This window comes from Eutrema salsugineum, unplaced genomic scaffold (assembly GCF_000478725.1).
Source record: "Eutrema salsugineum unplaced genomic scaffold, Eutsalg1_0 scaffold_14, whole genome shotgun sequence".
NCBI classification, from domain to species: Eukaryota; Viridiplantae; Streptophyta; class Magnoliopsida; order Brassicales; family Brassicaceae; genus Eutrema; species Eutrema salsugineum.
In genome coordinates, this window is record NW_006256877.1 from 7,961,392 (window position 1) to 7,987,156 (window position 25,765).

Here is a 25,765-nt window from a genome sequence, read left to right on the forward strand (position 1 = left end):
ATTAAATTGATCCAAGTGTTCCAAGGGATCTTCCATTGCTAATCCATGGAACTTTGAGTTCTGGACCATAGTCAACAAGGATGCCTTCACTTCAAAGTTGTTGTTTTGCACAGGTGGTGCCTGAATTCCAGCTCCATACTGATGAGCATTGGCCCTGTCGTTCTCTCCAACATACACCTGTGGCTGCTCATATCTTCTTTGCTGGTGTTGGAAGGGCTGATGTTGGAGGTGCACTTGTTGTTTTTGCTGTACATTGGCTTGATTCCTCTGCTGATGAACTGGAGCTTGTCACTGGTGGACATAAGCTTGCTGTTGATGCACCTGTTCCTGGTGAACATTACCCTGATGTAACCCTTGGCCAACTCCATGACCAGCTACATTACCAGCTCCATTACCCTGAGCCTGTTGCTCCTGAACCGGTTGTTCTATGTCCACCACATGCTCTCTTTGTTCTTCCATATCAGCCTGATCAATCTGTCTTCCACGCCTGTCCTTTCTCCTCCTTGGTACCAAAAGATTAATGTAGTCGTTGAGAGGGAAAGGTGGACCACAGCTTCTTGATCTGGACCTGGTAATCATGCACCTCAAATCACAAACACAACTTGAAAGTAATCAGTAAAAACCAAAAAAAATAAGCACTTGATCTCAAGAATAGATCAAAGCTTAATGCTAAACACTCCACAATTTGGCAACGGCACCAATTGATAGATAAAACTTTTTAGGTCTCAGGGCTATCAATCCCCTTGTCAAAGTAGCATAAAAAGGTTATCAATCCAAGAATGTGGTGATAGACATTAAGCTATGTGATCAGTTTCTCAATTCAAGCAAGCAAGTGTGGTTTTGATTGACTAATGACAACTACAAGCTTAAAACAAGATTAATGACTAAAAAGTGATCAAACAAAGAACTAAGCAAATGACAAGTGATGAGAATGTATGTATGATGATGAGAAAGGTCTTAGACATGATAGTGGATTAGGGTGCCTTCAGTGATAAACTAGTGAGCTAATGAATCATATGATCAATGCAATCCATTGAACTTAAACATCATTAATTAAGTTAATCCTCTCATGAAGGTATCAACTCCTATGCTAAAACAGTTTCTAACCTAATCATCATTAGTGAAACATGAATCAACAAGCATTAAGAATCAGTTTAATCTGTCATTTAAACATATAGACAATCATTCCCATGATGAATAACACTTAAACCTCTAACAACCTTGGTTCAGACATTTCATCAAACACTTTTGGTGCATGAAATGTCCAGAATCTAGACCACATATGATTTGTATGGATCTAGCATTAAGAACAGGTTGTAGAGAATGGAATATGCATGATCTAACCCCTAAGATCTACCACTTAAGCACCCTAATTTACATATCTAAGACCTTAATATGGGATTACTCACTAATCATGATCAACACACTAGATCCTTTGCAAGATGTGTTGTTAATCATGATTAGAAGTGTGATTTCATGATGAGAAATGATAGAACAAGATGGAAAACACTCTTCAAATCGATATTAAACTCAAAAACAAGGTATTAGCAAGTGGTTCTTTCACCAAAAAGGAAAAGGAGACTAAATAGAAGATAAGGTTCTCTCCATATTAGGTCTAAAATGTATTTATAGTAGCCTTGGACGAACCGGGTCAGCCCGAAACAAACCGGTTACTGACCCGGCTTTGGTGGGTAAAGAAGAAGTTTGCCAAGGTCTAGCAGGTTTTGGTCAACCGTGGCAAGTGACCGTGTCAAGTCCTGTGTCTCTTGTTCTTGGATGAACCATGGTGCCACGGGTTCCCTCTGGTCGTGATGCATGGCCGTGTCAAACGCCGAAGGAACGCATAAAGTTGCCACGGCCAAGTCTAAAGCCGTGGCGTGGAGACCGTGTTAAATGCCGAGAGATTGCATCAAGTGCCATGGCCAAGTCCAAAATCGTGATGCGTGGCCGTGTCAAGTCCCGAATGTCTGAAGGATCACTAGTGTTTTCTTGCCACGGTCAAGTGTAGATCGTGGCATTACCCCGTGGCAATTCCCGAATGCAAGTAAGATCCTTCCGCGGCTAAGTGTTATCTTGCCATGGTCAAGTGTAGACCGTGGTGTGAAGACCGTGTCAAACCCCAAAGAACTGAAATCAAGTGCCACGTTCAGATGTAGGCCGTGGCATTCCACCGTGCCATCTTTCCCTTAGCATAATTTCAAGGCCTTAATAAGGGTTATCAATCTCGCAGCGTTCAGGGCTCCTCAGACCACTTCACATTCAGGGAAGCGTAACTTCTAGGGTACTGGTCCGAATGGTGTGATTCCAGTTTCAGTGGATAGAAGACTCAGACATCTTCAACTTTGGTGAAGGAACCTTTGGTGCTTGGTAAGTAGAAGGTTTCCTGGAGGGTTCATCTTCGCAGTGCATCAACACGATCAGAAAGAGGCTTCTAGACATGCGTCCATTTCGGAAACGTTATCTTCTTGCTCATAGCTCCGAATTGAATGATCTCAAACGTTATGGAAAGAAGACTCCAATATCTCGTATTCTGATGAAGGCACTGTAAACTGAATCGGTCTGGAAGTGCACCGTCCTTCGCATTCTTCGGAGCTCATCGGGTCGGTCCAAAACGGCAGCGAGACAAGAGTTCTTTCCGACGAGCTTAACTCTCTGCTCACGCCTCAAAATCCTATGATTTTACCTGCTCTGGAACCATGATCCAATCTTCTCCAACTTTGATGAATCACCCGACAGCTGAAGCGGACCGGAAGGTTCCCCGGACAGGCGATTTCAGAAATGTGTCTGCACCCGGGAATTTTGGCCGAGAAACTTAACCAGCCGGTACGCGTTTGGCCGAGCACAGCTCCAACAAAAAAATCACTTGCATCACACATGATTTCAAATGTTTGTTCCCAATCAGGTGGTTGCACAACTGGAGCGGAAACAAGGGCGTTTTTGATCTTATGAAATGCTGCCAAGCACTCATCATCGAATTCGAAGTTTGTTTCCTTACAGTGCAGACATGTGAGAGGTATAGAAATTTCTGAGAAGCCTTTTATGAATAGCCTATAGAATCCGGCATGTCCTAGGAAACTTCGGATTCCCTTCACATTAGTTGGAAGTTGTAGGCTAGTCATGACTTGAATCTTTGCTTTGTCAACTTCAATACCTTTCCCAGATATTTTATGTCCAAGCACAATTCCCTCGCGGACCATGAAATGACATTTTTCCCAGTTAAGGACAAGATGCTTATCTTCACAGCGCTGCAAAACTTTCCCTATGTTTGCCAAGCATTTGTCGTAAGAGGATCCATAGACGGAAAAATCAACCATGAAGACTTCCATGAAATCTTCGATGAAATCAGTGAAAATAGAAATCATGCACCGCTGAAATGTTGCAGGTGCATTACACAATCCGAAAGGCATTCGCCGATAGGCAAAAGTTCCATATGGACAGGTGAATGTCGTCTTTTATTGATCTTCCGATCTAGTTAGAATTTGGAAAAATCCGGAATAACCATCTAGAAAGCAGTACTATTCGTGATTTGACAATCTTTCTAGCATTTCATCAGTGAAGGGTAAAGGAAAATTATGTTTACGAGGTGCTGCATTTAGTTTTTGGCAATCGATGCACATTCGGTGTCTCGTCACTTTTCGTGTAGCGATCATTTCATCCTTGTCATTTTTTATAACAGTTACTCCTCCTTTCTTTGGGACAACATGCACAGGACTAACTCAACTGCTGTCCGAGATAGGGAATATGATTCCTGATTCCAAAAGTTTCATGATCTCCTTTTTTACTACTTCCATAAGGTTTGGATTCAATCTCCTTTGGCTCTCAATCGAATTCTTGGCATTGTCCTCAAGATTTATCTGATGCATACAGAGGTTTGGGGAGATTCCTTGTATGTCATCAAGAGAATAACCTATGGCTTTCCTATGCTTACTTAACTCATTTAGCAGCTTAGCAGTTTCAGCCTTACTTAGGCCAGAATTTATGGTGACAGGGTAAGTGGAGTTTGGGCCAAGGAAAGCATACTTGAGTCCATCAGGAAGAGGCTTAAGTTCGACTTTTAGAGCTTCGAGCTCGCTCCACGGGTCGTTTATATCTGCCAAGGTATCTTTTGGAGGGGTAGGGATGTGAGTTTCCTCATTCAGGTCGAGATAGTTCACAAGTTTTGCATAATCCTTGGCTTTATGAAGCATTTGCGCACACCCTTTCGAAACTTCTTCAAGCAGGTTGCGATCATCATTTATGGTGGTGAGGCTGATTTTTAAAGGGTCGTCAAGAAGGATTTCTTTATAAACTTCCTCATTAATTACATCAAGCTCATCAACCCGACAAAGCCCGCCATCTAAAGTGGGTTTCTCAAGACTTTTGTTCATATCAAATTGCATAATTAGACTCCCTACTTGGAGGTCTATCTTTCCTTCCGACACATTGATTATATCACCTGCAGTTGGTAGGAAAGGTAAACCGAGTATCAGAGGATCCTTTAGTTCTCTTTCTAATTCAAGCACTATGAAATAAATCGGAATACAGTTTTCTCCCATCATGAGTGATACATCAACCAAGACTCCTTCTGGTCGTCTGACTGATCGATCGGCAAGAATCAGCGAGATTTTTGTGGGCTGGAAAGTATGATATCCTAAACGTCTTGCAACTGAGAGAGGCATCATGTTGATGCTCAATCCCAAATCACATATACTACGTTCAAAAGTCATATTTATAATCATGCAAGAGAGTACAAAACTTCCCGGATCTTCTTTCTTCTGGGGGACATGGTTTTGTAAGATGGAACTACATTCATGAGTTATCATCATAACGCCTTCTTCTAATGTTAAAGAATTTCTAATGTTTAAGAGCACGTATCATTGCACATGCTTCAATGAAAGGTAATTGATATATCATGGTTTTTATGGTTTTTAACCATGGTATAAGTCTTATTTATAGAGTCTTTTTAGTATCTTTCGAGTCTTTTGGAGTCTTTACAGGTCATAAGTACGTTTGGAGCTTAATTGGTGATTTTGGAGCACTTTGGAGCTAAACAAGGATCAAATTCGTGAAGGATGAATTATGTGCTTTAGTGTCGCTCGACACCATGGAGAGTGACGCTCGACACCGATTGCAGAAATAAGGAAAACGCGATTTTGTCTCCTATTTGAAGAAGGAGTTGGGCCCAAAAGTCTCCAATAATTACAAGGAAGCCCAAAACGTGTTTTTAAGTTATAAATAGGGTTTTTAGCCACCTTATATCGATACCTTAGATTTTCATAGAGAAACTTTTGTTTTTGAGAGCTTTTGGGGAGACAAGTCTGAAACTCTGTTCCGGAGAGAGAAGATTTCGAACCCCTGTTTATTAATCTATTTACTGTTTTCTGCAATCTATTCATTCATGTTTATTGCTTCAATCTCCATGTCTGAGTAGTTAGCTTGTTAGGTTTAGGGTTCTCATAAAGGATTTCTTTAGATGTTAGATTGATTGATTAGTTAGGGTTCATAATATATTTAGTTCTTCACCATAGGTTGTTCTTAAAGCTAATTCTGGACTGGCCACCTAGAACTTAGATCTTAGGTTAATTGATTGACACGGAAGTGTAATTGAATAACTGGAAAGAACCTAAGGTGAGCAAATTAGCTATTCGCAAAGGAATTTGGTTTAGATACTTTGTGAACATATCAAACTTGTGCATTAAAGCTGGTTTATGTCTTTAGGGTTTGCAAAGGAATTTGGAATTCTAGGATTTTAACTTAGATAATTCTCACAACGGAAGTTGGTTAATTATAATTTTGTGATTCGAGTTCAAGAACCGTGCTTAAACCTGAACCCTAATTAATTGATTGTTCTGCATTCATTGATTTCCTGAGAAACGCCCTAGACCTAATCTCCACCCATCTGAACTTTACAAACGTTTTTACTGCATTCGTTTATCTTTATTTGCATCACTATTTACTTCTTATTAATCTGCTTAGCGTAATTCAATTTCTAATAGGTTTATTGAGCGAATCTCTCGTCTCTATGGTTGGACCCCTACATACTACAATTGCACATCTGTGCTCTTGCAGAGTAGCTTAGGTATTAAACTTAGAGCAGATCAAGTTTTGGCGCCGTTGCCGGGGACTTGATTTTCGCCATTAAACTTTAGTTCTTGTGTTTCGGCTAAGTTTTTCTTAGTGTCGAGCGACACCAGCATTGGTGTCGCGCGACACCCGTTGTTTTTCTTAAATTTTATTTTTACTTTGTTACTTACATTGCTCTTTCTCTTTGTCTAAGAAATTAGCAAAGATGGAGAACGTATTGGCATTGGTTCGTGATGATGCTGGAGTCTGGAGAGACCAAGAGGGTCATGTGTGTAATGAGAGAGGCCAGCGACTTGATGGAGAGGGTAACATCATCAGGACGCTGGGTGATTACAACAGACCTGAGCAATTCTATGCAAATCGGTCTGCGATTCGCGCTCCTGCGTTTCAGAGGAATGATTTTGAGCTCAAGCCTGTGTATTACACTCTTGTGGGTCAGCATCCTTTCCATGGTCTTTCTCATGAGCACCCAATGGATCATATTGAGAGGTTCGAGGACTTGGTCACCAGCATCAAATACAATGGAGTGTCCAATGATTACCTTTTCTGCAAGCTCTTTCCATACTCTCTTGCTGGAGAAGCAGCTAACTGGTTGAAGCAGTTGGAGCCAGGATCACTAACTACTTGGGAAGAGACCAGGAACACCTTCCTGCACAACTTCTATTACGATGCCAGGTCTGAAGAGTTGAGATTCAAAATCACTCAAGGACCAACTGAAGCATTCAAGGCTGCTTGGGTGAGATTCAAGTCATATCAGAGAGATTGTCCACATCATGGTTTCAGTAATGTTCAGCTGCTGGGTATTTTCTTCAGAGGTGTTGATTGGAGGTATCAGATGGCTCTTGATGCTGTGAGCAATGGGGACTTCAACACCAGATACCCTGAAGACGCTGTTGTGCTTATTGAGAACTTGGCATCTAGCAATAGTACCAAGAATGCAGACTATCAGCGAAAGAAGCAGGGTGGAAACATGGATGGATCGCAGATTGCTGAGCAGAAGGCTAAGCTTGACTCTGTGCATAGCCTTCTAGTGGGTAAGAAGTCCGTCCGATACGCTACAGAGGTTAAGAATTTCGAACCAGATGAAGCACTTGAGGAAGAGGATGTTAACTTCATCAATGGAGCTGGATTTCAGGGTCAGAGATTTGGTTTTGGGCAAGGGAACACGAATTCCAATGGAAATAATCAGAGGAGTACCTTCACAGGTAATCAGAACTCTTCTGGTTACAACTCCAAACCTCAGTACCAGACATCTTACTCCAACAACAGTTTCTCAAGGAACTATGATGCTCTTTCCCCTCAAAGTCCAGATAATGAGGTGAAGTCTATGCTGGAACAGATCTTGGAAGGTCAGCAGAAGATGACAGTGGACTTTAATGGGAAGATTGATGCTCTGTATCTGGATCTGAATGGAAAAATTGAAGTTCTGAACACTCATGTCAAGAAGCTTGATACTCAGGTTGCTCAGACTGCAGAGTCTGTAAAAAGGCAAGAAGGATTCCTTCCTGGAAAGACTAATACCAATCCTAGGCATTACTGCAGTGCCATCTCGTTAAGGAGTGGTAAAAAGTTGACTCCTGTGCTTAAAAAGGGTGTTTTTGAGGATGAAATCGTGGAGTTGGACGAATCTGAAGAAAATTTCGAAACTGCAGAGCCGGTGTCGAGCAACACCACCACTAGTGTCGCGCGACACCAATTGCAGAGCAAAGCCGATATTGCTCAGAATCCAAAGCCAACAGAGGAAAAGGTTTACAAACCTCAGGTTCCTTATCCAAGGAGTCCTAAGAAGTCCAAGCAGGAGCTAGACGATGCTAGATGCAAGGCTTTGATGGAGAAGCTTGTGATTGAGATTCCTTTGGTTGATGCTGTGAATATTGCTCCTACTCTCAGACACTATGTGAAGAGGATGGTGACTAATAATCTGAGTCATGAGGAAGGAATGATGATGATTTCTGAACAGGTCAGTGCTGTGATTCAGAATAAGATGCCAGAGAAGCTCTCGGACCCAGGAAGCTTTGTCTTGGACTGCTTTATTTTCTCAGAGAGGTTCAAGAGATCACTGTGTGATCTTGGTTTGAGTGTCAACCTCATGGCATACTCTGTAGCTGTTAGCCTTGGGATGACTGATTTCAAACCAACTAAGATCTCTTTGATCCTAGCAGATCGATCTAAAAGAATACAATAGGTGTCTTGGAGGATGTTCCGATCAAAGTTGGTGATTGCGTAATTCCTACAGATTTCGTGATTCTGGATTATGGAGAGGAACCCAAAGATCCTCTTATCCTGGGAAGATCGTTTTTAGCTACAGCTGGAGCGGTGATTGATGTCAAGCATGGTAATCTTGATCTCCACCTGGGAGATACCATCATGACTTTCAAGATGGAGAAGCTGAAGGATTCGACCATAGATGGTCAGACATTCCAAGTCAATGCAATACCTGAAGTGATAGTTGGAGATCAGAACGTGTTTCATGCTGAGAAGGTGATAGATCAACCTGAGTTGACTAAGACGTCTACAGAACCAGTAGCTGCTATTGATCAGGAAGCTCCAAACATCTCATTCCATTCATCTCCACCAAAGCAAAGAGCACTTGGTTTTTTGATTGATGATATACCAAAGCAAAGGTCAAGGTCACAAACACAGATCTCACCCTATTGCTATTCCTGCATTCCTTGGACGACCTCATGCGCACAATGCTTACACACCACCATGGATGAGACGACTTTCACAGAGGCATTCTCTGCCACTGTCTGAACCACCAGATGCATAGTCTATCCAAAGTCAAGCTAATGACTTTAAACAAGCGCTTGGTGGAAGGCAATCCACTGGTGAGTCTGTAAATTGTTTCAGCTAACTTTCGCTTTTCGTTTTCGTGTTTTAGGTGAAGCAGATGTTGGTGTATAGCGAGACCACCATCGGTGTCACTTGTCACTTGCTTCTGTCAAAAAACAAAACAAAAAAAGGAAATCAGGAAACCGGAGTCAAACTAGAAATTCGGATTGTTCTGCTGCAATTCGGTACGAGGAGAACAAGTGTCGCACGACACCATCATCAGTGTCACGCGACACCATCATTGCAGCCAGGTAAGTTCTCTGTTTTTCCTGCGTTTCTATGTTTCTTTTCTTTTGTTTCACCAACTTGGGACTAGATTACACTGGGGACAGTGTTGATCAAGTCTGGGGGAGGTAGTTGCTGACATTGTGTTTGTTTTTCTTAAGAGTCAGCTGTGTCAAAACGTTTTTGAGTCAAAACTTGTTGGAGATTATGATGCTCTTCCTGGAATTATTGTGCTGACCTTTCATCTAAGTGACCATTGCTGCAGATTCAGTCTAGATCCGACTAATGAAAAATCCAAAGGCTGACCAGTTGACTAGAGGCGTCCATGTTTCCAACAGAATCCACTAACCTGAGCTGATTTCTGAACTCTTTCTTTTACCTCATTGATGTGACTGATGCTCATAGAGCTTGATTCCTCGTTCATACTTGACAAATGAAAGCCTGTGTGAAATCTAATGGTGGTGCTTCTCTCCCTGTGACGAGCTAAAAGTGAAGAAAGAAAGAAAAAGGCAAAAAGATTGAGATGATTTTCGCTTAGGAGTGAAGGGCTAGGAATGTTTCCAATGATCCCATTATTTCACTTCTAAGTTAGAAAGATCACACAAAGGAAGGAAGTGAGGGGTAGGAATGTTTCCCATGACCCCACTATTCGCTGAAAACCTTTGATACAAGGTAAGGGGACAACTCGGGGACTTGATGGCAAACACCATCAGTACTCGCAGCTTTACTCTTATCGAGTATACGCCATAGTAAAAAAAAAGAAAGAAGATGATGAATGTGCGAAAAGAATAAGTCTGGGGGAGAGAAAAATACCAAAGTTTGTATGGCTGATTTGTTTGAGTATAGTACGGGAAAGAATCTGGAAGGTTCTTGGCATCTGAATCATCAGTGAGATCCAGCGATGAGGGTTTATGGACAATGTTATGGAATTTTGGATTTAATCTGGGAAGCTGTGAATGTCTGCGGAGAAGTACATGGTGGTTCGATTTGGAATGATGAAGCAGTAGTTGAGTTGCAGGGTAATTGGTCAAAAGCGATGTTCCAGTGAAAGGTTGAGTCTCTGCGTTTTCAAACCTCTTTCTCTTATTTGGTGTTCTGTTTGCTTGAGGGCAAGCAAATGCTAAGTCTGGGGGAGTTGATATATCATGGTTTTTATGGTTTTTAACCATGGTATAAGTCTTATTAATAGAGTCTTTTTAGTGTCTTTCGAGTCTTTTGGAGTCTTTACAGGTCATAGGTACGTTTGGAGCTTAATTGGTGATTTTGGAGCACTTTGGAGCTAAAAAAGTATCAAATTCGTGAAGGATGAATTATGTGCTTTAGTGTCGCTCGACACCATGGAGAGTGACGCTCGACACCGATTGCAGAAATAAGGAAAACGCGATTTTGTCTCATATTTGAAGGAGTTGGGCCCAAAAGTCTCTAATAATTACAAGGAAGCCCAAAACGTGTTTTTAAGTTATAAATAGGGTTTTTAGCCACCTTATATCGATACCTTAGATTTTCTTAGAGAAACTTTTGTTTTTGAGAGCTTTTGGGGAGACAAGTCTGAAACTCTGTTCCGGAGAGAGAAGATTTTGAACCCCTGTTTATTAATCTATTTACTGTTTTCTGCAATCTATTCATTCATGTTTATTGCTTCAATCTCCATGTCTGAGTAGTTAGCTTGTTAGGTTTAGGGTTCTCATAAAGGATTTCTTTGGATGTTAGATTGATTGATTAGTTAGGTTTCATAATCTATTTAGTTCTTCACCATAGGTTGTTCTTAAAGCTAATTCTGGACTGGCCACCTAGAACTTAGATCTTAGGTTAATTGATTGACACGGAAATGTAATTGAATAACTGGAAAGAAACTAAGGTGAGCAAAGTAGCTATTCGCAAAGGAATTAGGTTTAGATACTTTGTGAACATATCAAACTTGTGCATTAAAGCTGGTTTATGTCTTTAGGGTTTGCAAAGGAATTTGGAATTCTAGGATTTTAACTTAGATAATTCTCACAACGGAAGTTGGTTAATTATAATTTTGTGATTCGAGTTCAAGAACCGTGCTTAAACCTGAACCCTGATTAATCGATTGTTCTGCATTCATTGATTTCCTGAGAAACGCCCTAGACCTAATCTCCACCCATCTGAACTTTACAAACGTTTTTAATGCATTTGTTTATCTTTATTTGCATCGCTATTTGCTTCTTATTAATCTGCTTAGCGTAATTCAATTTCTAATAGGTTTATTGAGCGAATCTCTCGTCTCTGTGGTTCGACCCCTACATACTACAATTGCACATCTGTGCTCTTGCAGAGTAGCTTAGGGATTAAACTTTGAGCAGATCAGTAATCTCACATTTTACTGCTCGATCATCTCTTTTAGCTTAGCCCTTTTATTTCTCCTTCTTTGGTCCTTTCAAAGCTCGTGGGTATGGTGGTTTGGGCTTGTAGACACGAGTAAGAGGAGGCGGCATAGGTTATTCTTTAGCAATTGCTTGAGGAGTGTCTTCCTTCTCATTTTCTCCCTCTTTCCTAACCACTGCATCTCCTTCTTTATTAGCCAAAACTACTCTTTTTTCTCCTTCTTCGAAATCTTTTGGATACTCTGGTTCCTTGTAAGCTAAACCACTTCTGAGGGTGGTTGCTTTTAAGTGATCAGAGGTCTCCGATTCATTTATCCTTTCAGAAAAAGGTTCATCAAGATCGTTAACGGAAGAATCCGTCTCCTTTGATTCATCACTAATCTGAAGAAGAAATAGGGTTTAGAGCTTGTTAATAGCATCCTCATGTTTCTTTGATTGACTCTCCATCTCCTTTTTGAGTCTATTAACCTCTTTTTCAAGTTCTTCAATCCTGGAAAAAGGATAATAAGGAGGAAGTGAGGAATTGGGTCGATCAGATTGGGTTTGCTCAAAAGAAGGTTGGAAAAGGGGTTGAAAATCAGGCTGGCCGCAATCAAAGTGCTCTGACCCGCGGTGAAACTCCTCTTGACCGCGGCCAAAAGCTTCCCACCCACGGTGGAGGTCAGTTTTACCGCGGTTGAAAGGCTCCCACCCCTGGTGGGGTTGATTCTGCTCAGCCTCTTCAATCTGGTAGACATCAGCAGTTTGCATCATCTCCTGAGTTTGGAATTTCCTCGCCACCTCAAAGTTGTTCATCTTTTCGATGTAGGGCTTGTTATGTTTGCTTCTATCATCAGAGTTATGAATCGGACCAATCACACTAAGAATCTTCTAGATGTCTTCCCTAATCTGATCTAGGCAATCTTTCCTAACAGATGGTTCTTTTTCCTCAATCTTAGGGCATCTAGATTGGGTTAGAAGTCTTCTATTTCTGATACTTCCAGCTAGATTAGTGATATAGGCGTGAGCCTCATCTAAAGATCTAGTCGGAAAGTATCCATTGCTGGAGGTATCAAAAGAATACTTCAGTTCTTCATTAACTCCATGGTAGAAAATGGTCATCAAGCGTTCCTCGGAGAAACCATGGTGTGGACAATCTCTTTGGTAGTCTCTGAATCTTTCCCAGGTGTCATAGAGGTCTTCTGTGTCCTCCTGCTGAAATTTTTGGATCTTGTCCCTTAAGAGATTTGAACGATCTCTATTGTAAAAGTGACTTAGGAAAGCCTCTCTACACTCTTTCCACGTCCTTATGGACGCAGGTGGCAAAGTTTTAAGCCATTTACTAGCTCTACCAGTTAGAGAGAATGGAAAAAGGACGCACATATTGTAATCAGTATATCTCATTATGGTTGAACACTGATAACTAAGAGTTTTCACTCTTTAAAGAGGTTATCAATACCCCTGTCCTTGTAGTACAAGGGGTTATCAAACCAAACTTATAGTGGAGACACTAATCTATATTACTTGTGATCCTAAGTCAAGAGAGAATGATAAAGGTTTTAGCTAAACTAATTAACAAGTGAATGAGCATAAAAATGAAGCAAGAGATGAGATTTAAACTAAGTAAAGATGCAAATGACAAGCAAATGATTCGGATGATGATAATACATGATAAAAGCAGAAGCTTTAGACAGGATACTTGACTCGGGTGCTTCCAAGCTACACTAATGGGTTAATGAATCATTTTATCAAGCGATTTCATTTAACTTTGAACTCAAGGCATGTTAATCTTCTCATGAAAGTATTAAACATCTAAACTGATCCTTTTTCATACCAAAATCTCTTTTGAGAAGCACGATTCAGTCAGCAATAAGATTCAGTTCAAAAATGTCATTTAAGAGAACAAACTATCACTCTCGCGATGAAAGACTCTTAAACCCTTAACCGAGTGGTTCAGACATTTCTACAAACACTTTTGATGCGAGATATGTCTCAGATCTGAACCCCAAGTGATGTGCTTGGATCCAGCTTAGAGATCTCGTCGGTTAAGGAATGAAACATGCAAGACTAGACACCTAAACCCATTAATCTATCTCGAAAGCACTCTAATCTACCTATCTAAAGCCGCTTAAACGACTACTCACTGATCATAACGAGCTCACTAAGTGCTTTGCAAGACGTGTAGCTAGTCATGATAAGGAGTTTAATACTGGATGATAAAAGAAATAAAGAAAGAACAAGATTCTGATGCAAAAACGACATATCGGATTAGATTAATCAAGTTTCACAAAAGAGGCAAGTTCTTAAGGCTAAAATAAGATAAGAGATAAGATGATTAGGTTTTTGGTCCTAAAATGTATTTATAGCAAAGGGAAAGTGTCGCGGGTCAGCCCGGAACAAACCGGGTACTGAGCCGCCTTCTTGGGTTAATGGGTGAGTGCCACGGTGTGTCAGAGAGTGAAGCCGAGGTCTTTATGTCGAGGAGTGCACGTGAGTCAGGATCCAAATGAAGATCTCGTGAAGAACACGTCAAGAACATGCATGAGCCCTAGCCTTTGATCCATCTTCACGTGTGTGTTCTTGAGCCGTCTTGTTCTTGATTCTGGGTTTGTGACAAGGGACCTCGCCATAGAATGCCGGGGGGCTTGGTAGTCGAGGGGTTCGGGAGAACAGAGTCCGGCATGCACGCCGAGGCCATTACACCGAGGTGCACGTTCGACACTTAGTCGCTTCCAGCTTCATTTCTTACGTGTTCATGCCTTGATCCCAATATGCCGAGGCATCGGCACGAGGTCTAGTCCAAAATACTCCCGAGATATGAGCCTTGACTTGAGCAATGTCGAGGTAATGATGCCGAGGCCTGAGAAAATACTTTAGCGCGTATCGCAACTCATTTAGGCTCGTATCGACCACATTGCCTTCCGGAAGCAGTAACTTTCAACACACAACTTCAATTTCTCTGGGACCAGTTCCATAGTCAAGATGACTCAATAAGCTCAAACTTTGGTGAAGAAACCGTCGGGGGCTTGGGAAGTGGAAGGCTTCCTGGATTTCACATCTTTGCACCGCATTGGAATCACCGGAAAAAAAGCTTTTGGACCGATGTGAACTCCGGAGACCTTATCTTTCGAACCATTGATGCGAATATGAGTGATTCCAAGCGTTCCAGAAAGTGCTGTCACAGATCTCAAACTTTGATGAAGACCGGGAAGGCTGGTTCGGACCGGAGGGGCTCCGTCTCTCATGATCTTTGAAATCCGCTGTTCGGTTCTTGGGTACGCGTAATGCTGGTGCATCCTCCGGAAGCCGTATCTTTCTCCTCACTGGTCCGAATTGAATGATTCTAACTGTTCCGGGATCTTTTCTTGATTATCTCCAACGTTGATGAAGACCCCGCCAACTGATTCGGACCGGAAGGTTCCCCGGATTGCTGATCTTTGAAACGCGCAGGCACGGAGAGGTTTTAGTCGAGAAACGCTTCCCGCGGTAAGGAAAATGGCCGAGGGCTATGTACCGCGGTAAGCTTTTTAGCCGTAAAATCCCTCTCGCCTTGGCCAAAAACTTAGCCCGAGGTAATTTGCACCCGATACTCGTCTTTGGTCGATTTTTGTCGATTTCGGTCGATCGGTAAGGGTTTTGGCCGATAATGAGGGTCCGGTAAGCTTTTTGACCGAGGTTTCTGTCCAGCCGGTACGAGTTTTGGCCGAGAATTTCCTCCAAGCGGTTTTCACCATTTTTGACCCTTTTCTTCATTGTTTTATTCTCTGCTCCTCTTCTTAAGCTCCAAATGGCTTCCAAAGCACCTGACAAAGACTTCAAAACATGCAAAACTTTTTGGGACCTAATGCAAGCCCTAAATCCTATTTTGAAGCCTAAATACTCAATTTACATGGGAAAACACATGATGAGGACTCTAAAATCCAATCTAAATGATGTAAAATATAGACATATCAACTCCCCCACACTTGTCCTTTGCTTGTCCTCAAGCGAAAAGAACTAATGAGAGAAAGAGGTTGTAGTGCAGATGGAGCTCATATTTCCTTTTTAGAGAGAAGTGATCACAATAAGAACTCGGATTCATGCTCAAATATGCAATGCAAAGCTATACTCGGATAATTTCCAACTAAAGCACGGAATCTCCACAAGTCATCATCACATTCAACTCTTTCACATTCATTTTTTTCGTAATCGGTGAATCAAATGATGCAATGTTCAAATAGGCTGGCTTGGCTAGGGTAAGGTCATGAGATAAAAATGATCTCATCAATATTCAAGCGGGTGCAATGCAGCAAAGGGATCTCTCTATGAACGACCAAACTTTGGCAGAATGCTAAACGTAAAAAGCAACCTATGCATACAAGGGCAAGACTTATCACACCCCACACTCCACTCAAAGCTTTCTCACTTGCTCACCCTCTCAAGATCCTCACTTTTCACAATCGATTTCTTTTCACTAGGGGACTCACTTTTTGCTTTCATTCTCGAGTCTTGGAGTTCACTTATTCACACAGCTCTTTTCTTTCACAGCGTATAGCCTCTTTTCTTTTCATTTTAGAACGCTTGAGCCTTTTTGGCTTCTTTTCATTTCAGAGACTAAATTTTTCTTTTAAAAACATCAGAGCTCATCCTTTCAAATCCAAAACTCGATTCCTTTTCTTTCATCCCCCTAGCTATTTCCACTTTCTCTTTTCCACTCAACTCACCTTTTTCCACTCACCGACAAGTCTTTTCCCCCACACTTATTCCTTGCCAATACTCTCAGTTCCTTGTTGTTGGAACATAGCACTCAATGAGACATGCCCTTGTTGCTCTAAACCTAACACTTTCTGCTAAGTTCAGTCCAAGGTGGCCTTACAATTCACACACAAACATTGGCTCGAAAGAAAGATGGGTTCAAGGTGAGGGAACTGATCCATGATGCGGATTCAGCTACTTGAGCTAAGGAAGGAGGGTGGTAAAAACAACGATTCTAGCTCAAGTATGTCTATCGGTATCCACAAGCCTATTCAAGCAATGCATCCAAAGATATTTACAATTCAAGTTCAGGGTTATCACTTAGTTAGAGTTGAGTGTAATTCAAACTTGCTTCTCATATTCAAATCGTTTCAAGCTTTACAAGCACAGAATGAGTTTCACAAGCATATTTAGTTCAAGTTCTCAAGTGATTTACTCTCTAGGAAAAAAAATCTATCATTGCTCCTTGCACTGATGCAATCCTACATGATGCAACTAGACTCGATCTTAGAATGCGAGATGCAACTAGAATGATGCATTTTTTTGTGAAATTTTTCAGGTTTATCATATGTACTAAGCTAGATGAGACTCAAGAATGTAAAAGTCAAATAAGAACAAAGAAAACAAGATCAGAAAACACAAAGCTCCTCCCCCACACTTAAATAACACAGTCCCTTGTGTTATAAAAGCGTGTGAGAGAAGTAAAAAGACAAATGAAACAAATGCAATATGGTATATACAAGATGCATATTTACAAGAGTTTGAAGTCGATACCTCAGTCTGAGAGGTCTGATCACGTGGGATTTGACGTTGAGCAGGAGGGTGTGGACTGACGTGGTGGGCTGACCTCCGAGGGTTCAGGTAAGAAAGCCGTGGCAGGATCGATCCAGTCCTCTTTGCCTGGTGGAACCTCCGGGTTCCTCGCGTTTGAGCTTTCTCCAACCTCTTCTTGTGTAACCGGTGCGGTTGAGGTCGCCGAGTTCTTATCCGGTGAAGATGGTCTGGTGAGTTGCTTGACTTTCTTTTTCAGGTGCCTTACACAGTCCACCAACGCGTGAATGGTCTCGTCTTGCCACTTACACCACTTTTGGAGGGTGTTCACTCGCGAATACAGCTTCTTGGTGTGGTATTCAGGCTCACCCCACACGTATGGATCAAAATGGTATCGGCATGCCCCTGTCTTTCTCTCAGCGTGTCTCTGTTCCTCATTCTCACATCCAGCCGGGCCATTCTAATTCTGAGGCTTGCTAGGTGCGGCTTTGGTGCACTTGCGCATTGGTGGGTCGAGAGATGGGTTGTACAACTGATCTTTGAGGACATCGAAGGAGATGTTACACTGCTTATCAAGCATGGTGAGGCCTCGGTTAGGCAGTAGAACCTGTGTGCCGTCTCTGTGCATCAGTGTGAAGTTGTAAACCCATCTATCTCCTGACTTGCCTCCGAAGAATCCACTTTTACTTAGGTATTGCTCATCAATGAGATTCGGCCTTGATGGTGAATCAGGGAATATGAACCCCTGAGCTCTTAAAATCTTAGTGACAATCCAACCGTTCTGAAGCCTCCTTGCTCCTTTCTTCTTTCGGTCGCACCATACATTGTGCCTGTAAGTAAGCATTTGAATCGCAAAGAATGCGCCTAAAGAGGGTACATGCATTGGCCCTTGGAACTCCTTCTTGTTATTCATTTGAGTGATGAGCGGCTTCAGTCCAAGTCCTAACAGTTCAAGCTCGGCCGTTTGAATAACACCAGGGTTATAGGTCGAGAAGAATGTAGAAGCTAGGACTCGGTTGGCGTATCTGATCGCAGGGTTTCTGATGCAACTCGTCTTGCTCTTGCCTCCCAAGTAAGGTCCAAAAGCGATTGTTTCCCACAAGGCTGCCAACTCTTCTTTCGGGTACACAAACTTGTCAAGCGAGCTTCCGTTCCTTTCAAAACCAAATATCTCGTCAATCTCCTTGAAACTGACCTTGTAATGCACGCATTCCATGTCAAACTCAATGTGGCCGAACCCTTTGCCATGTAAGCGTTTGGGATCTCTCTTGGGGTAGATGACAACCTCCAAAGTGGCAAGAAACTGTTGTGTGATCCCCTCATAAGCAACATCGCTCATCGCAAAGAACTCGGCCAGGCCCATGTTTCGAAAGATGAGGGTAACATCGTCGAGTATCTCGAGCTTCCTCAACAAATTCATATCAGGAAACCGACCTTGAGCTACTCTTATAGAGTTAAAGTGGTCCAAGTACTCCTTGGTGGTTGGGAAATGTTCTTCCTCGGGCTCGGGCTTTGGTTCCTTCTTGGCCTTCTTGCCACAGTTGGCTTCATGAGGGACCATGGCTCTGAGCTCATCTTCGTCGGATCCAACGGCTGCGTGCTTCCCATTCCTTCTTGATTCAAGGGCTGGCAACGGAGTGGGCTCGGTGTTCCTTGCTCGTTTAGCGGCTGGCTCACCATCGGGTCTTGCTGAGGGTTTCTTGCTTGTGCCACCATTACGCGCCAAGGCAACGGCTTTTCCTTTTGTACCCCTCCTCTGGACCTCGCCTTTGTTCGTCTCATGAGCAGGAACGGTTCGTTCGCCAGTCATCTGCAAGGCAGATTCTCAAGGGAACCGTTAGAATCAAGTGTATCGCTAAGCACATGTATCTCAAGATAGCAAGAACAGAGCTTTTTCTCTAACAAGACTAGGTTTATAGCTTCTTCAAACATCCAAGAGATTAACAACAAGCTAAAACAACCGGAGAGAGACAAGATATCTAGACAGTTCAGCTCAACAACTCAGTTCACCATTAAAGCCGATTCTAAGTGCATTTTCTCAAGAATTTTAAAAACTCAAGAACAAATGATTTTCAGTGCAAAGACCAATCTTTCATGCGTTGTCTATCCTGATGGAATTTTTAAAATTGTTACCAAAGGCTGATATGCTCGAAAAGAATGAAGGAAAAAGATGAGTTCTTTAAGATGCAAATACCTTTGGGAACCCAAGATTCAAGCTCAGTGAGATGCTTATGCAGAATAGACAACACCCTAACGAGTCTAGAGCACTTGGAATCACGTGAAATGAATGAGAAATGAGAGAGTTGTGCTCGCGAAATGCAGAGAGAAGAGTGAAGAAAGCAAACTCTGCGTTTTGGCTTGGGATGGAAGCTGGTATGGGCTGGAGCGCACTTTCCAGCTGGCGTTTGGACTGTTGTGGGACTGGTCCCCCCCTCTGCTCTAACTCCAGCCGTTGACCGCGCCAAAAATCTCCTTGACCGAGCGTTCAAATTCGAATTACCGCGCAAAGCCTCAAATGGACGCGGTATGGGAATGACGTGGGCCGTACGGTCTAGAGTGATTTTTCTTGTTTTAACATGAGCGGCCTCGGCTTGTTCCACCACGAGGGCACCAAACCGAGTGGTTTGAGCTCATGCTAACGAGTAAATCTCCGTGGCCTCCAAGTCTTTTCCATAGACCGCGCAAAGCCTCTTTTTCGATCTAAGTGTTCCAAGTGTTCTTGTTTTTGATCGTTCTTGAGAAAGGGCACCTCGGCACGCTCCACCACGAGGGTATCATGCCAAGGTCACTTGTTTTAACAAAGAACACTTGGTGCTTGGGGGTTTAAACGGGCTGGCCTTGTTGTAAACTGGTCACGGCCTCGGGTCGAGGTTTTTGACCGTTTTAAGTGAACATCGCCCCTTGGTATAATTATACCGAGGTGTTTACACCGTGAGCCTCCCCCACACTTAGATATTTCACCACTTCACTTTACATACACGGCCATGATGAAAATAAGTCGAGGAGTTTAGCTGAGGTTCTCAAGCTTATACTCGGTAAAAGATGACCGCGGTATGAATATACCGAGGGTCGATACCGAGGCTATGAATACTCTCGGACTTAAATCATCAGGCCGTGTCTTTTTCAAGCTTTTCTCTCAAGGCTCACTGTCTAACTCCTGAAACAGTTAACAAACCCTTCAAAATGCTTTAAATAAAGAGAAAAAGAAGATGAAAAATGAAATATGTACAAGGATAAGCTTGGGGTGTCTCCCAAGAGCACTTTGTTTAACGTTGCTAAGTTTGACTTTTCATACCTTTTCAGGCTGATTCCGGTTCAAGAAGAGGAACTGAGGTAGCTCCCTCTCTTGTTTCTGATGCCAAGTAATGTTTTACCCTCTGACCGTTTACCACAAAGCCTTGTCCATCTTTTCCTTTTAACACCACTGCTCCATAAGGCCTTACTTCAAGAATTGTGAACGGACCGGACCACCTAGACCTCAGCTTCCCAGGGAATAGCTTAAGTCTTGAGTTAAACAACAGAACTTGGTCCCCTTCTTTGAACTCTCTCTTGTGTATCTTCTTGTCATGGAGCGCCTTGGTCCTTTCCTTGTAGATTTTAGAGCTTTCAAAAGCGTCTAAACGGATTTCCTCAAGCTCATGAAGCTGTAAAACCCTCTTCTCTTGTGCGGTCTTGATGTCAAAGTTCAGAAGTTTTACTGCCCATAAGGCCTTGTATTCCAACTCAACCGGTAAATGGCAGCTTTTCCGATAGAGCAAGTTAAACGGTAAGGTTCCAATGGGGGTCTTGTACGCGGTTCTGTAAGCCCACAAAGCATCATCAAGTTTCTTGCTCCAATCTTTCCTAGATGAGCTCACGGTTCTTTCCAAAATCGCCTTTATCTGTCGATTAGAAACCTCCACTTGGCCGCTGGTTTGCGGATGATAAGGGGTGGCCACCTTGTGCTTCACTCCGTGCTTCTTCAAAAGACTCTCAAGAGTCTTGTTGATGAAATGGCTTCCCCTATCACTGATAACTACTCTTGGAACTCCAAACCGTGGGAAAATGATACTCTTGAAGAGTTTTACCACCACTTTTGAATCGTTAGTTGGAGATGCAACCGCTTCAACCCATTTACTCACATAATCCACCGCGACAAGAATATACTGATTCCCATACGAGCTTACAAAGGGACCCATGAAGTCAATGCCCCAACAGTCGAAGACCTCTACTTCAAAGATTGGATTTTGGGGCATCTCATTCCTTTTGGATATGTTACCGTGCCTTTGACAAGCTTCACACCTCGAGACTACATCTTGAGCGTCCTTGAACATAGTCGGCCACCAGAAACCGCTTTGTAAAACTTTGGCAACCGTCTTGAATGCACCTAAGTGACCACCATACGATGAACCGTGGCATTCTTGTAGCACCGGATGGATCTCTTCTTCGGCCAAGCATCGCCTATAGAGATGGTCCTTGTTAAGCACATAAAGGTACGGCTCATCCCAATGATATCTCATCATATCTCTAAAGAACTTCTTCCTCTGATAAGTGTCAAGATCCGGTGGCTCTAAACCGCAAGACAAGTAGTTCACTAGATCCGTGAACCATGGGAGGCTTCTTTCCTTGATCGTGTTGGCCTCCTCCACTTCTAAGTAGGACCTAACTAGCATGAGATGTTCCTCGGGTAAAGCATCATCTATGGGGACCTGTTCTTCAATTCTCAGCCTCGAGAGGTGATCTGCGGCTCCGTTTTCAATGCCTTTCTTATCAAGTATCTCCATGTCAAATTCTTGGAGCAATAAGACCCATTTCAACAGCCTCGGCTTAGCGTCCTTCTTAGACATCAGATACCTCAAGGCCGCGTGATCTGTGTAAACCGTGACCTTTGATCCCACTAGATAACTCCTGAATTTATCAAATGCAAACACAATGGCAAGCATTTCCTTCTCGGTGGTGGCATACTTTTCTTGAGCCGAGTCCAAGGTGCGGCTTGCGTAGTAGATCACATGGAGCTTCTTATCTTTCTTTTGCCCCAAGACAGCTCCCACGGCATAGTCAGATGCATCAGTCATCACTTCGAATGGTAAAGACCAATCGGGAGCTTGTACTATCGGTGCACTGATCAAAGCCTCTTTGATTCTCTTAAACGCTTCTTCACACTCTTCATCAAAGATAAACTCCACTTGTTTGCACAATAGCCTAGTTAAGGGTCTAGCTATCTTGGAGAAATCTTTAATAAACCCCCTATAGAACCCTGCGTGGCCAAGGAAGCTTCTTATCCCTTTTACAGAATTCGGGGCTTGTAGGTTCACCATCACCTCGATCTTAGCCTTGTCCACCTCAATGCCCTTCTCTGATACCTTGTGTCCCAAGACAATGCCTTCTTGGACCATGAAATGGCACTTCTCCCAGTTCAAGACAAGCCTGTGCTCCTCACATCGCTTTAGAACCTGAGATAGATTAGCAAGACATTCGGAGAAAGAGGAGCCGTATACGGAGAAATCATCCATAAACACCTCAACTTTCTCTTCAATTAGATCAGAGAAAATGTGCATCATACATCTTTGAAAAGTGGCCGGTGCATTACACAAACCGAAAGGCATTCTCCTATAGGCATAAATGCCATAAGGGCAAGTAAATGTCGTTTTCTCTTGATCTCGGAGGTCTATGGGTATTTGAAAGAACCCCGAGTATCCATCAAGAAAACAAAAATAAGGATGATTAGCTAGCCGTTCAAGCATTTGATCAATGAATGGTAAAGGAAAATGATCTTTTCTTGATGCAGAATTCAATTTCCTATAGTCAATGCACATGCGATGGCCGGTTATAGTTCTTTGGGCTATGAGTTCATCCTTATCGTTTTTCACCACCGTGATCCCACCTTTCTTGGGCACAACGTGTACAGGAGATACCCACCGAGAGTCAGAGATTGGATATATTATCCCTGCCTCAAGGAGATTTAGTATCTCCTTCTTAACCACCTCTTTAAGGTTCGGGTTAAGGCGACGTTGGTGCTCAATAGAGGACATAGCTTGGTCCTCTAGGTGGATCCTGTGGGTGCATATGTCAGCAGAGATCCCTCTAATATCAGCCAAGGAATACCCTATGGCTCTCCTGAATTTTCTTATTTCACTAAGCAATGCACGTTCTTCATGTTCAAGCAAGCTATCGTTTATGATCACAGGAAAAGTAGAGTTTAGACCCAAGAACGCATACCTAAGCCCTGTTGGTAGAGGCTTGAGCTCAACAGGGGGTGCATCAGCCTCATTCCAATCGGCATCAAAGCTGCATTGGCCCTGAACAGCTTCCTCGGCCTTTTCTTTGTTCTCGCGCGGTTTACCATCGGCCTCGGCACAAGCTGTTGCGGCCATGATATCCCGAGGTGTCTCCTCTATACCCTTGGACCCCTCGCTGTCTAAAATGTCGTGGCCACTCTTCTTGAGCTCTAGAAATCTCGTCTCAGCTCCAAGTTCCTTCGGTTGGTCCAAAAGAAGCTTGTACACCTCGCTTTCATCGTTCAAGTACCCGTGCTCGCTTTGTTCCCGTGTTAAGACCACTTGTAACGGGTCTTCTGCGTTTAACTCCTCTAGGAGCTCATCAGCTAGCTCCTCCATAACTTCCACATAGAAAACCTGACCTCCAATGGTCGGTTTCTTCATCATTTCCTTCACGTTGAACTTCATAGTTTCGGAACCGATGTGCAGTTCAATCATACCCCCTCTCACATCGATTATGGCCCCTGCGGTTGCTAAGAACGGTCGGCCCAAGATAATGGGGTCTAGTGGTTCCTCATCCATCTCAAGAACTATGAAGTCCGTGGGGATTTCTATTTCACCGATTCTCAAAGGTAAATCCTCAAGCAATCCCACCGGTAGTCTAACCGATCTATCAGCTAATACAAGAGAGATCTTGGCCGGCTTGTAGCTTTTGTATCCCAGTCTCTTGGCCACCGTGTAAGGCATTAAGCTCACAGAAGCTCCAAGATCACATAAGCAGTTTGAGAACTTCAAGTGACCTAAAGCACACGGTAAAGTAAAGCTGCCCGGATCGGATAGCTTCCTTGGTATAGATCTTCTTTGTATTATAGCGCTGCACTCATGGCTCAGTATTACCATACCCTGGAGCTCCTTTGTCTTGTTGAGGATTGCGTCCTTTAGAAACTTTCCAAGCTGAGGTATAGCTAAGAAAGCATCTATGATGGGTAAGGTAAGTTGCGTGTTCTCCAAGTGTTTCTCAAAGACCGCCTTGGCTTTTTCTAGGATTTTCTTTTTGAAACGCCCTGGGAATGGTATCTTGGGTTGGTAAGGTGGTGGTGGGACGTAGGGCTTTTCAAGCTCAGTTGTCTTCTCCACCTCTTTCCCTTTGTCTTTAACCGGTTCCTTCTCAAAGACTTCTTCTTTATGCGCATCATCTGAGGCTGCCTCCCCCTCTAATTGCTCATTGGCCTCAATGAGCTTTGTCTTAGGCGTTGGAGCTTGTAATTCTTTACCACTCCTCAATGTGATAGCGTTCACATACTCCTTGGGGTTTGGCTCCGGCTTACCTGGTAAAGCTGGGCCTCTTGATGATGTAGAGGCTTGGTTTTGCTTAAGCTCTCTGATATCTTGCTGCATTGTTGCGTGCTGGCTCTCAACTCTCTGCTGACCCTGTAACAGTTGCTGTAAAATCCCACAGACATTGGTTCCCATCTGATTCTGACCTGTTCCCTGAATCTGTTGCTGATTACCCATCGGCTGTGGAATGAACCCTGGTGGAAACTTGTGTTGCTGCGGTTGGCTGTTGAAGTTGTTACCCTGAGCCGTTGATTCTGTTGAGTGTAGCCTTGCTGTTGCCCACTGAACTGTTGCTTGGGCTGAAAGGTATTCTGAAAAGGAGCTTTTTGAGCATAGCTTTGTTGTTGTTGTTGAGCAGGGTACACTTGGTCTTGAGGGTTTGCTACATTTGGGTTTCGGTATGAGAGGTTTGGGTTACTGTTGTAGTTGTTAAACCGCTGATACCTCTGCTGATTCCCTATGTAGTTCAGCTTCTCTTGAGTTAGACCATCTTCATTAACATTGTCAAAACTTGGCCCTTGCTCATCAAACTCGCCTACAAAGTGTATTGGCTTTTGTGTCGCCATTAAAACCTTGTCAAGCTTGCTCTGAAGCTCTCTTATGTCCTTCTTCATTCGCTGTTCATCACTAGATCCTTCTGAACGGTTTGCCCTATCAAAGTCTTCACCATACGTGTCATTGTACATGGCGAGGTTCTCGACTAGTTCCATAGCCGCATTGATCTCTTTCCCAAGAGGATTTCCATTTGAAGCTGTATCGAGTTGGTTTCTGATCTTGGGGAGTGCACCTCGGTATAAAGTACTCAAGAGGGATGCCTCTGAGAAGCCGTGGTGTGGGCATTGGTTAGTATAGCTCCTAAACCGTTCCAAAGCCTCACTAAAGCTCTCGTTGTTGTGTTGCGTGAAACTTGAGATCTGATTCCTGAGCTTAGCCGTGCGTGATGTGGAAAAGAACTTTGATAAGAACGCCAGTTTACACTGCTCCCATGTTTGTATAGAACCCCTCGGGAGGTTCTTTTCCCACTGGTGAGCTTTATCCCCGAGGCTGAAAGGGAACAAGTGTAGCTTGAAGCTATCTTCCGAGACGCCATTGATCTTGGTTAAGTCGCAAACCCGATCAAACTGATCTAGATGCTCGAGAGGGTCCTCTCCAGCTAGACCGTGAAACTTGGAGTTCTGCACCATATTGAGCAGGGAAGCTTTAACTTCGAAGTTGTTGTTTTGAACCGGTGGAGCTTGAATTCCGGCTCTATATTGGTGCGCATTAGCTCGGTCATTT

At 43.1% G+C, this 25,765-nt stretch overlaps 1 protein-coding gene and 2 non-coding genes across 3 annotated transcripts; all 3 read left to right on the plus strand.

The window, feature by feature from the left end:
• The first annotated feature begins 6,268 nt into the window (after positions 1 to 6,268).
• On the plus strand, positions 6,269 to 8,817 carry LOC112088459. The gene is made up of 4 exons (XM_024158742.1): positions 6,269 to 6,565; positions 6,665 to 7,903; positions 8,024 to 8,170; positions 8,239 to 8,817. The coding sequence occupies exons 1-4, from the start codon at positions 6,269 to 6,271 to the stop codon at positions 8,815 to 8,817; spliced, it is 2,262 nt and encodes a 753-aa protein (XP_024014510.1).
• Positions 8,818 to 12,585: 3,768 nt separating this feature from the next.
• Positions 12,586 to 12,695, plus strand: LOC112088748. Its single transcript, XR_002900686.1, has one exon. It is a non-coding gene; the product is annotated as a small nucleolar RNA R71 (small nucleolar RNA).
• A 12,614-nt stretch (positions 12,696 to 25,309) lies between these two features.
• On the plus strand, positions 25,310 to 25,416 carry LOC112088795. The gene has a single exon (XR_002900731.1). It is a non-coding gene; the product is annotated as a small nucleolar RNA R71 (small nucleolar RNA).
• Positions 25,417 to 25,765: the final 349 nt, after the last annotated feature.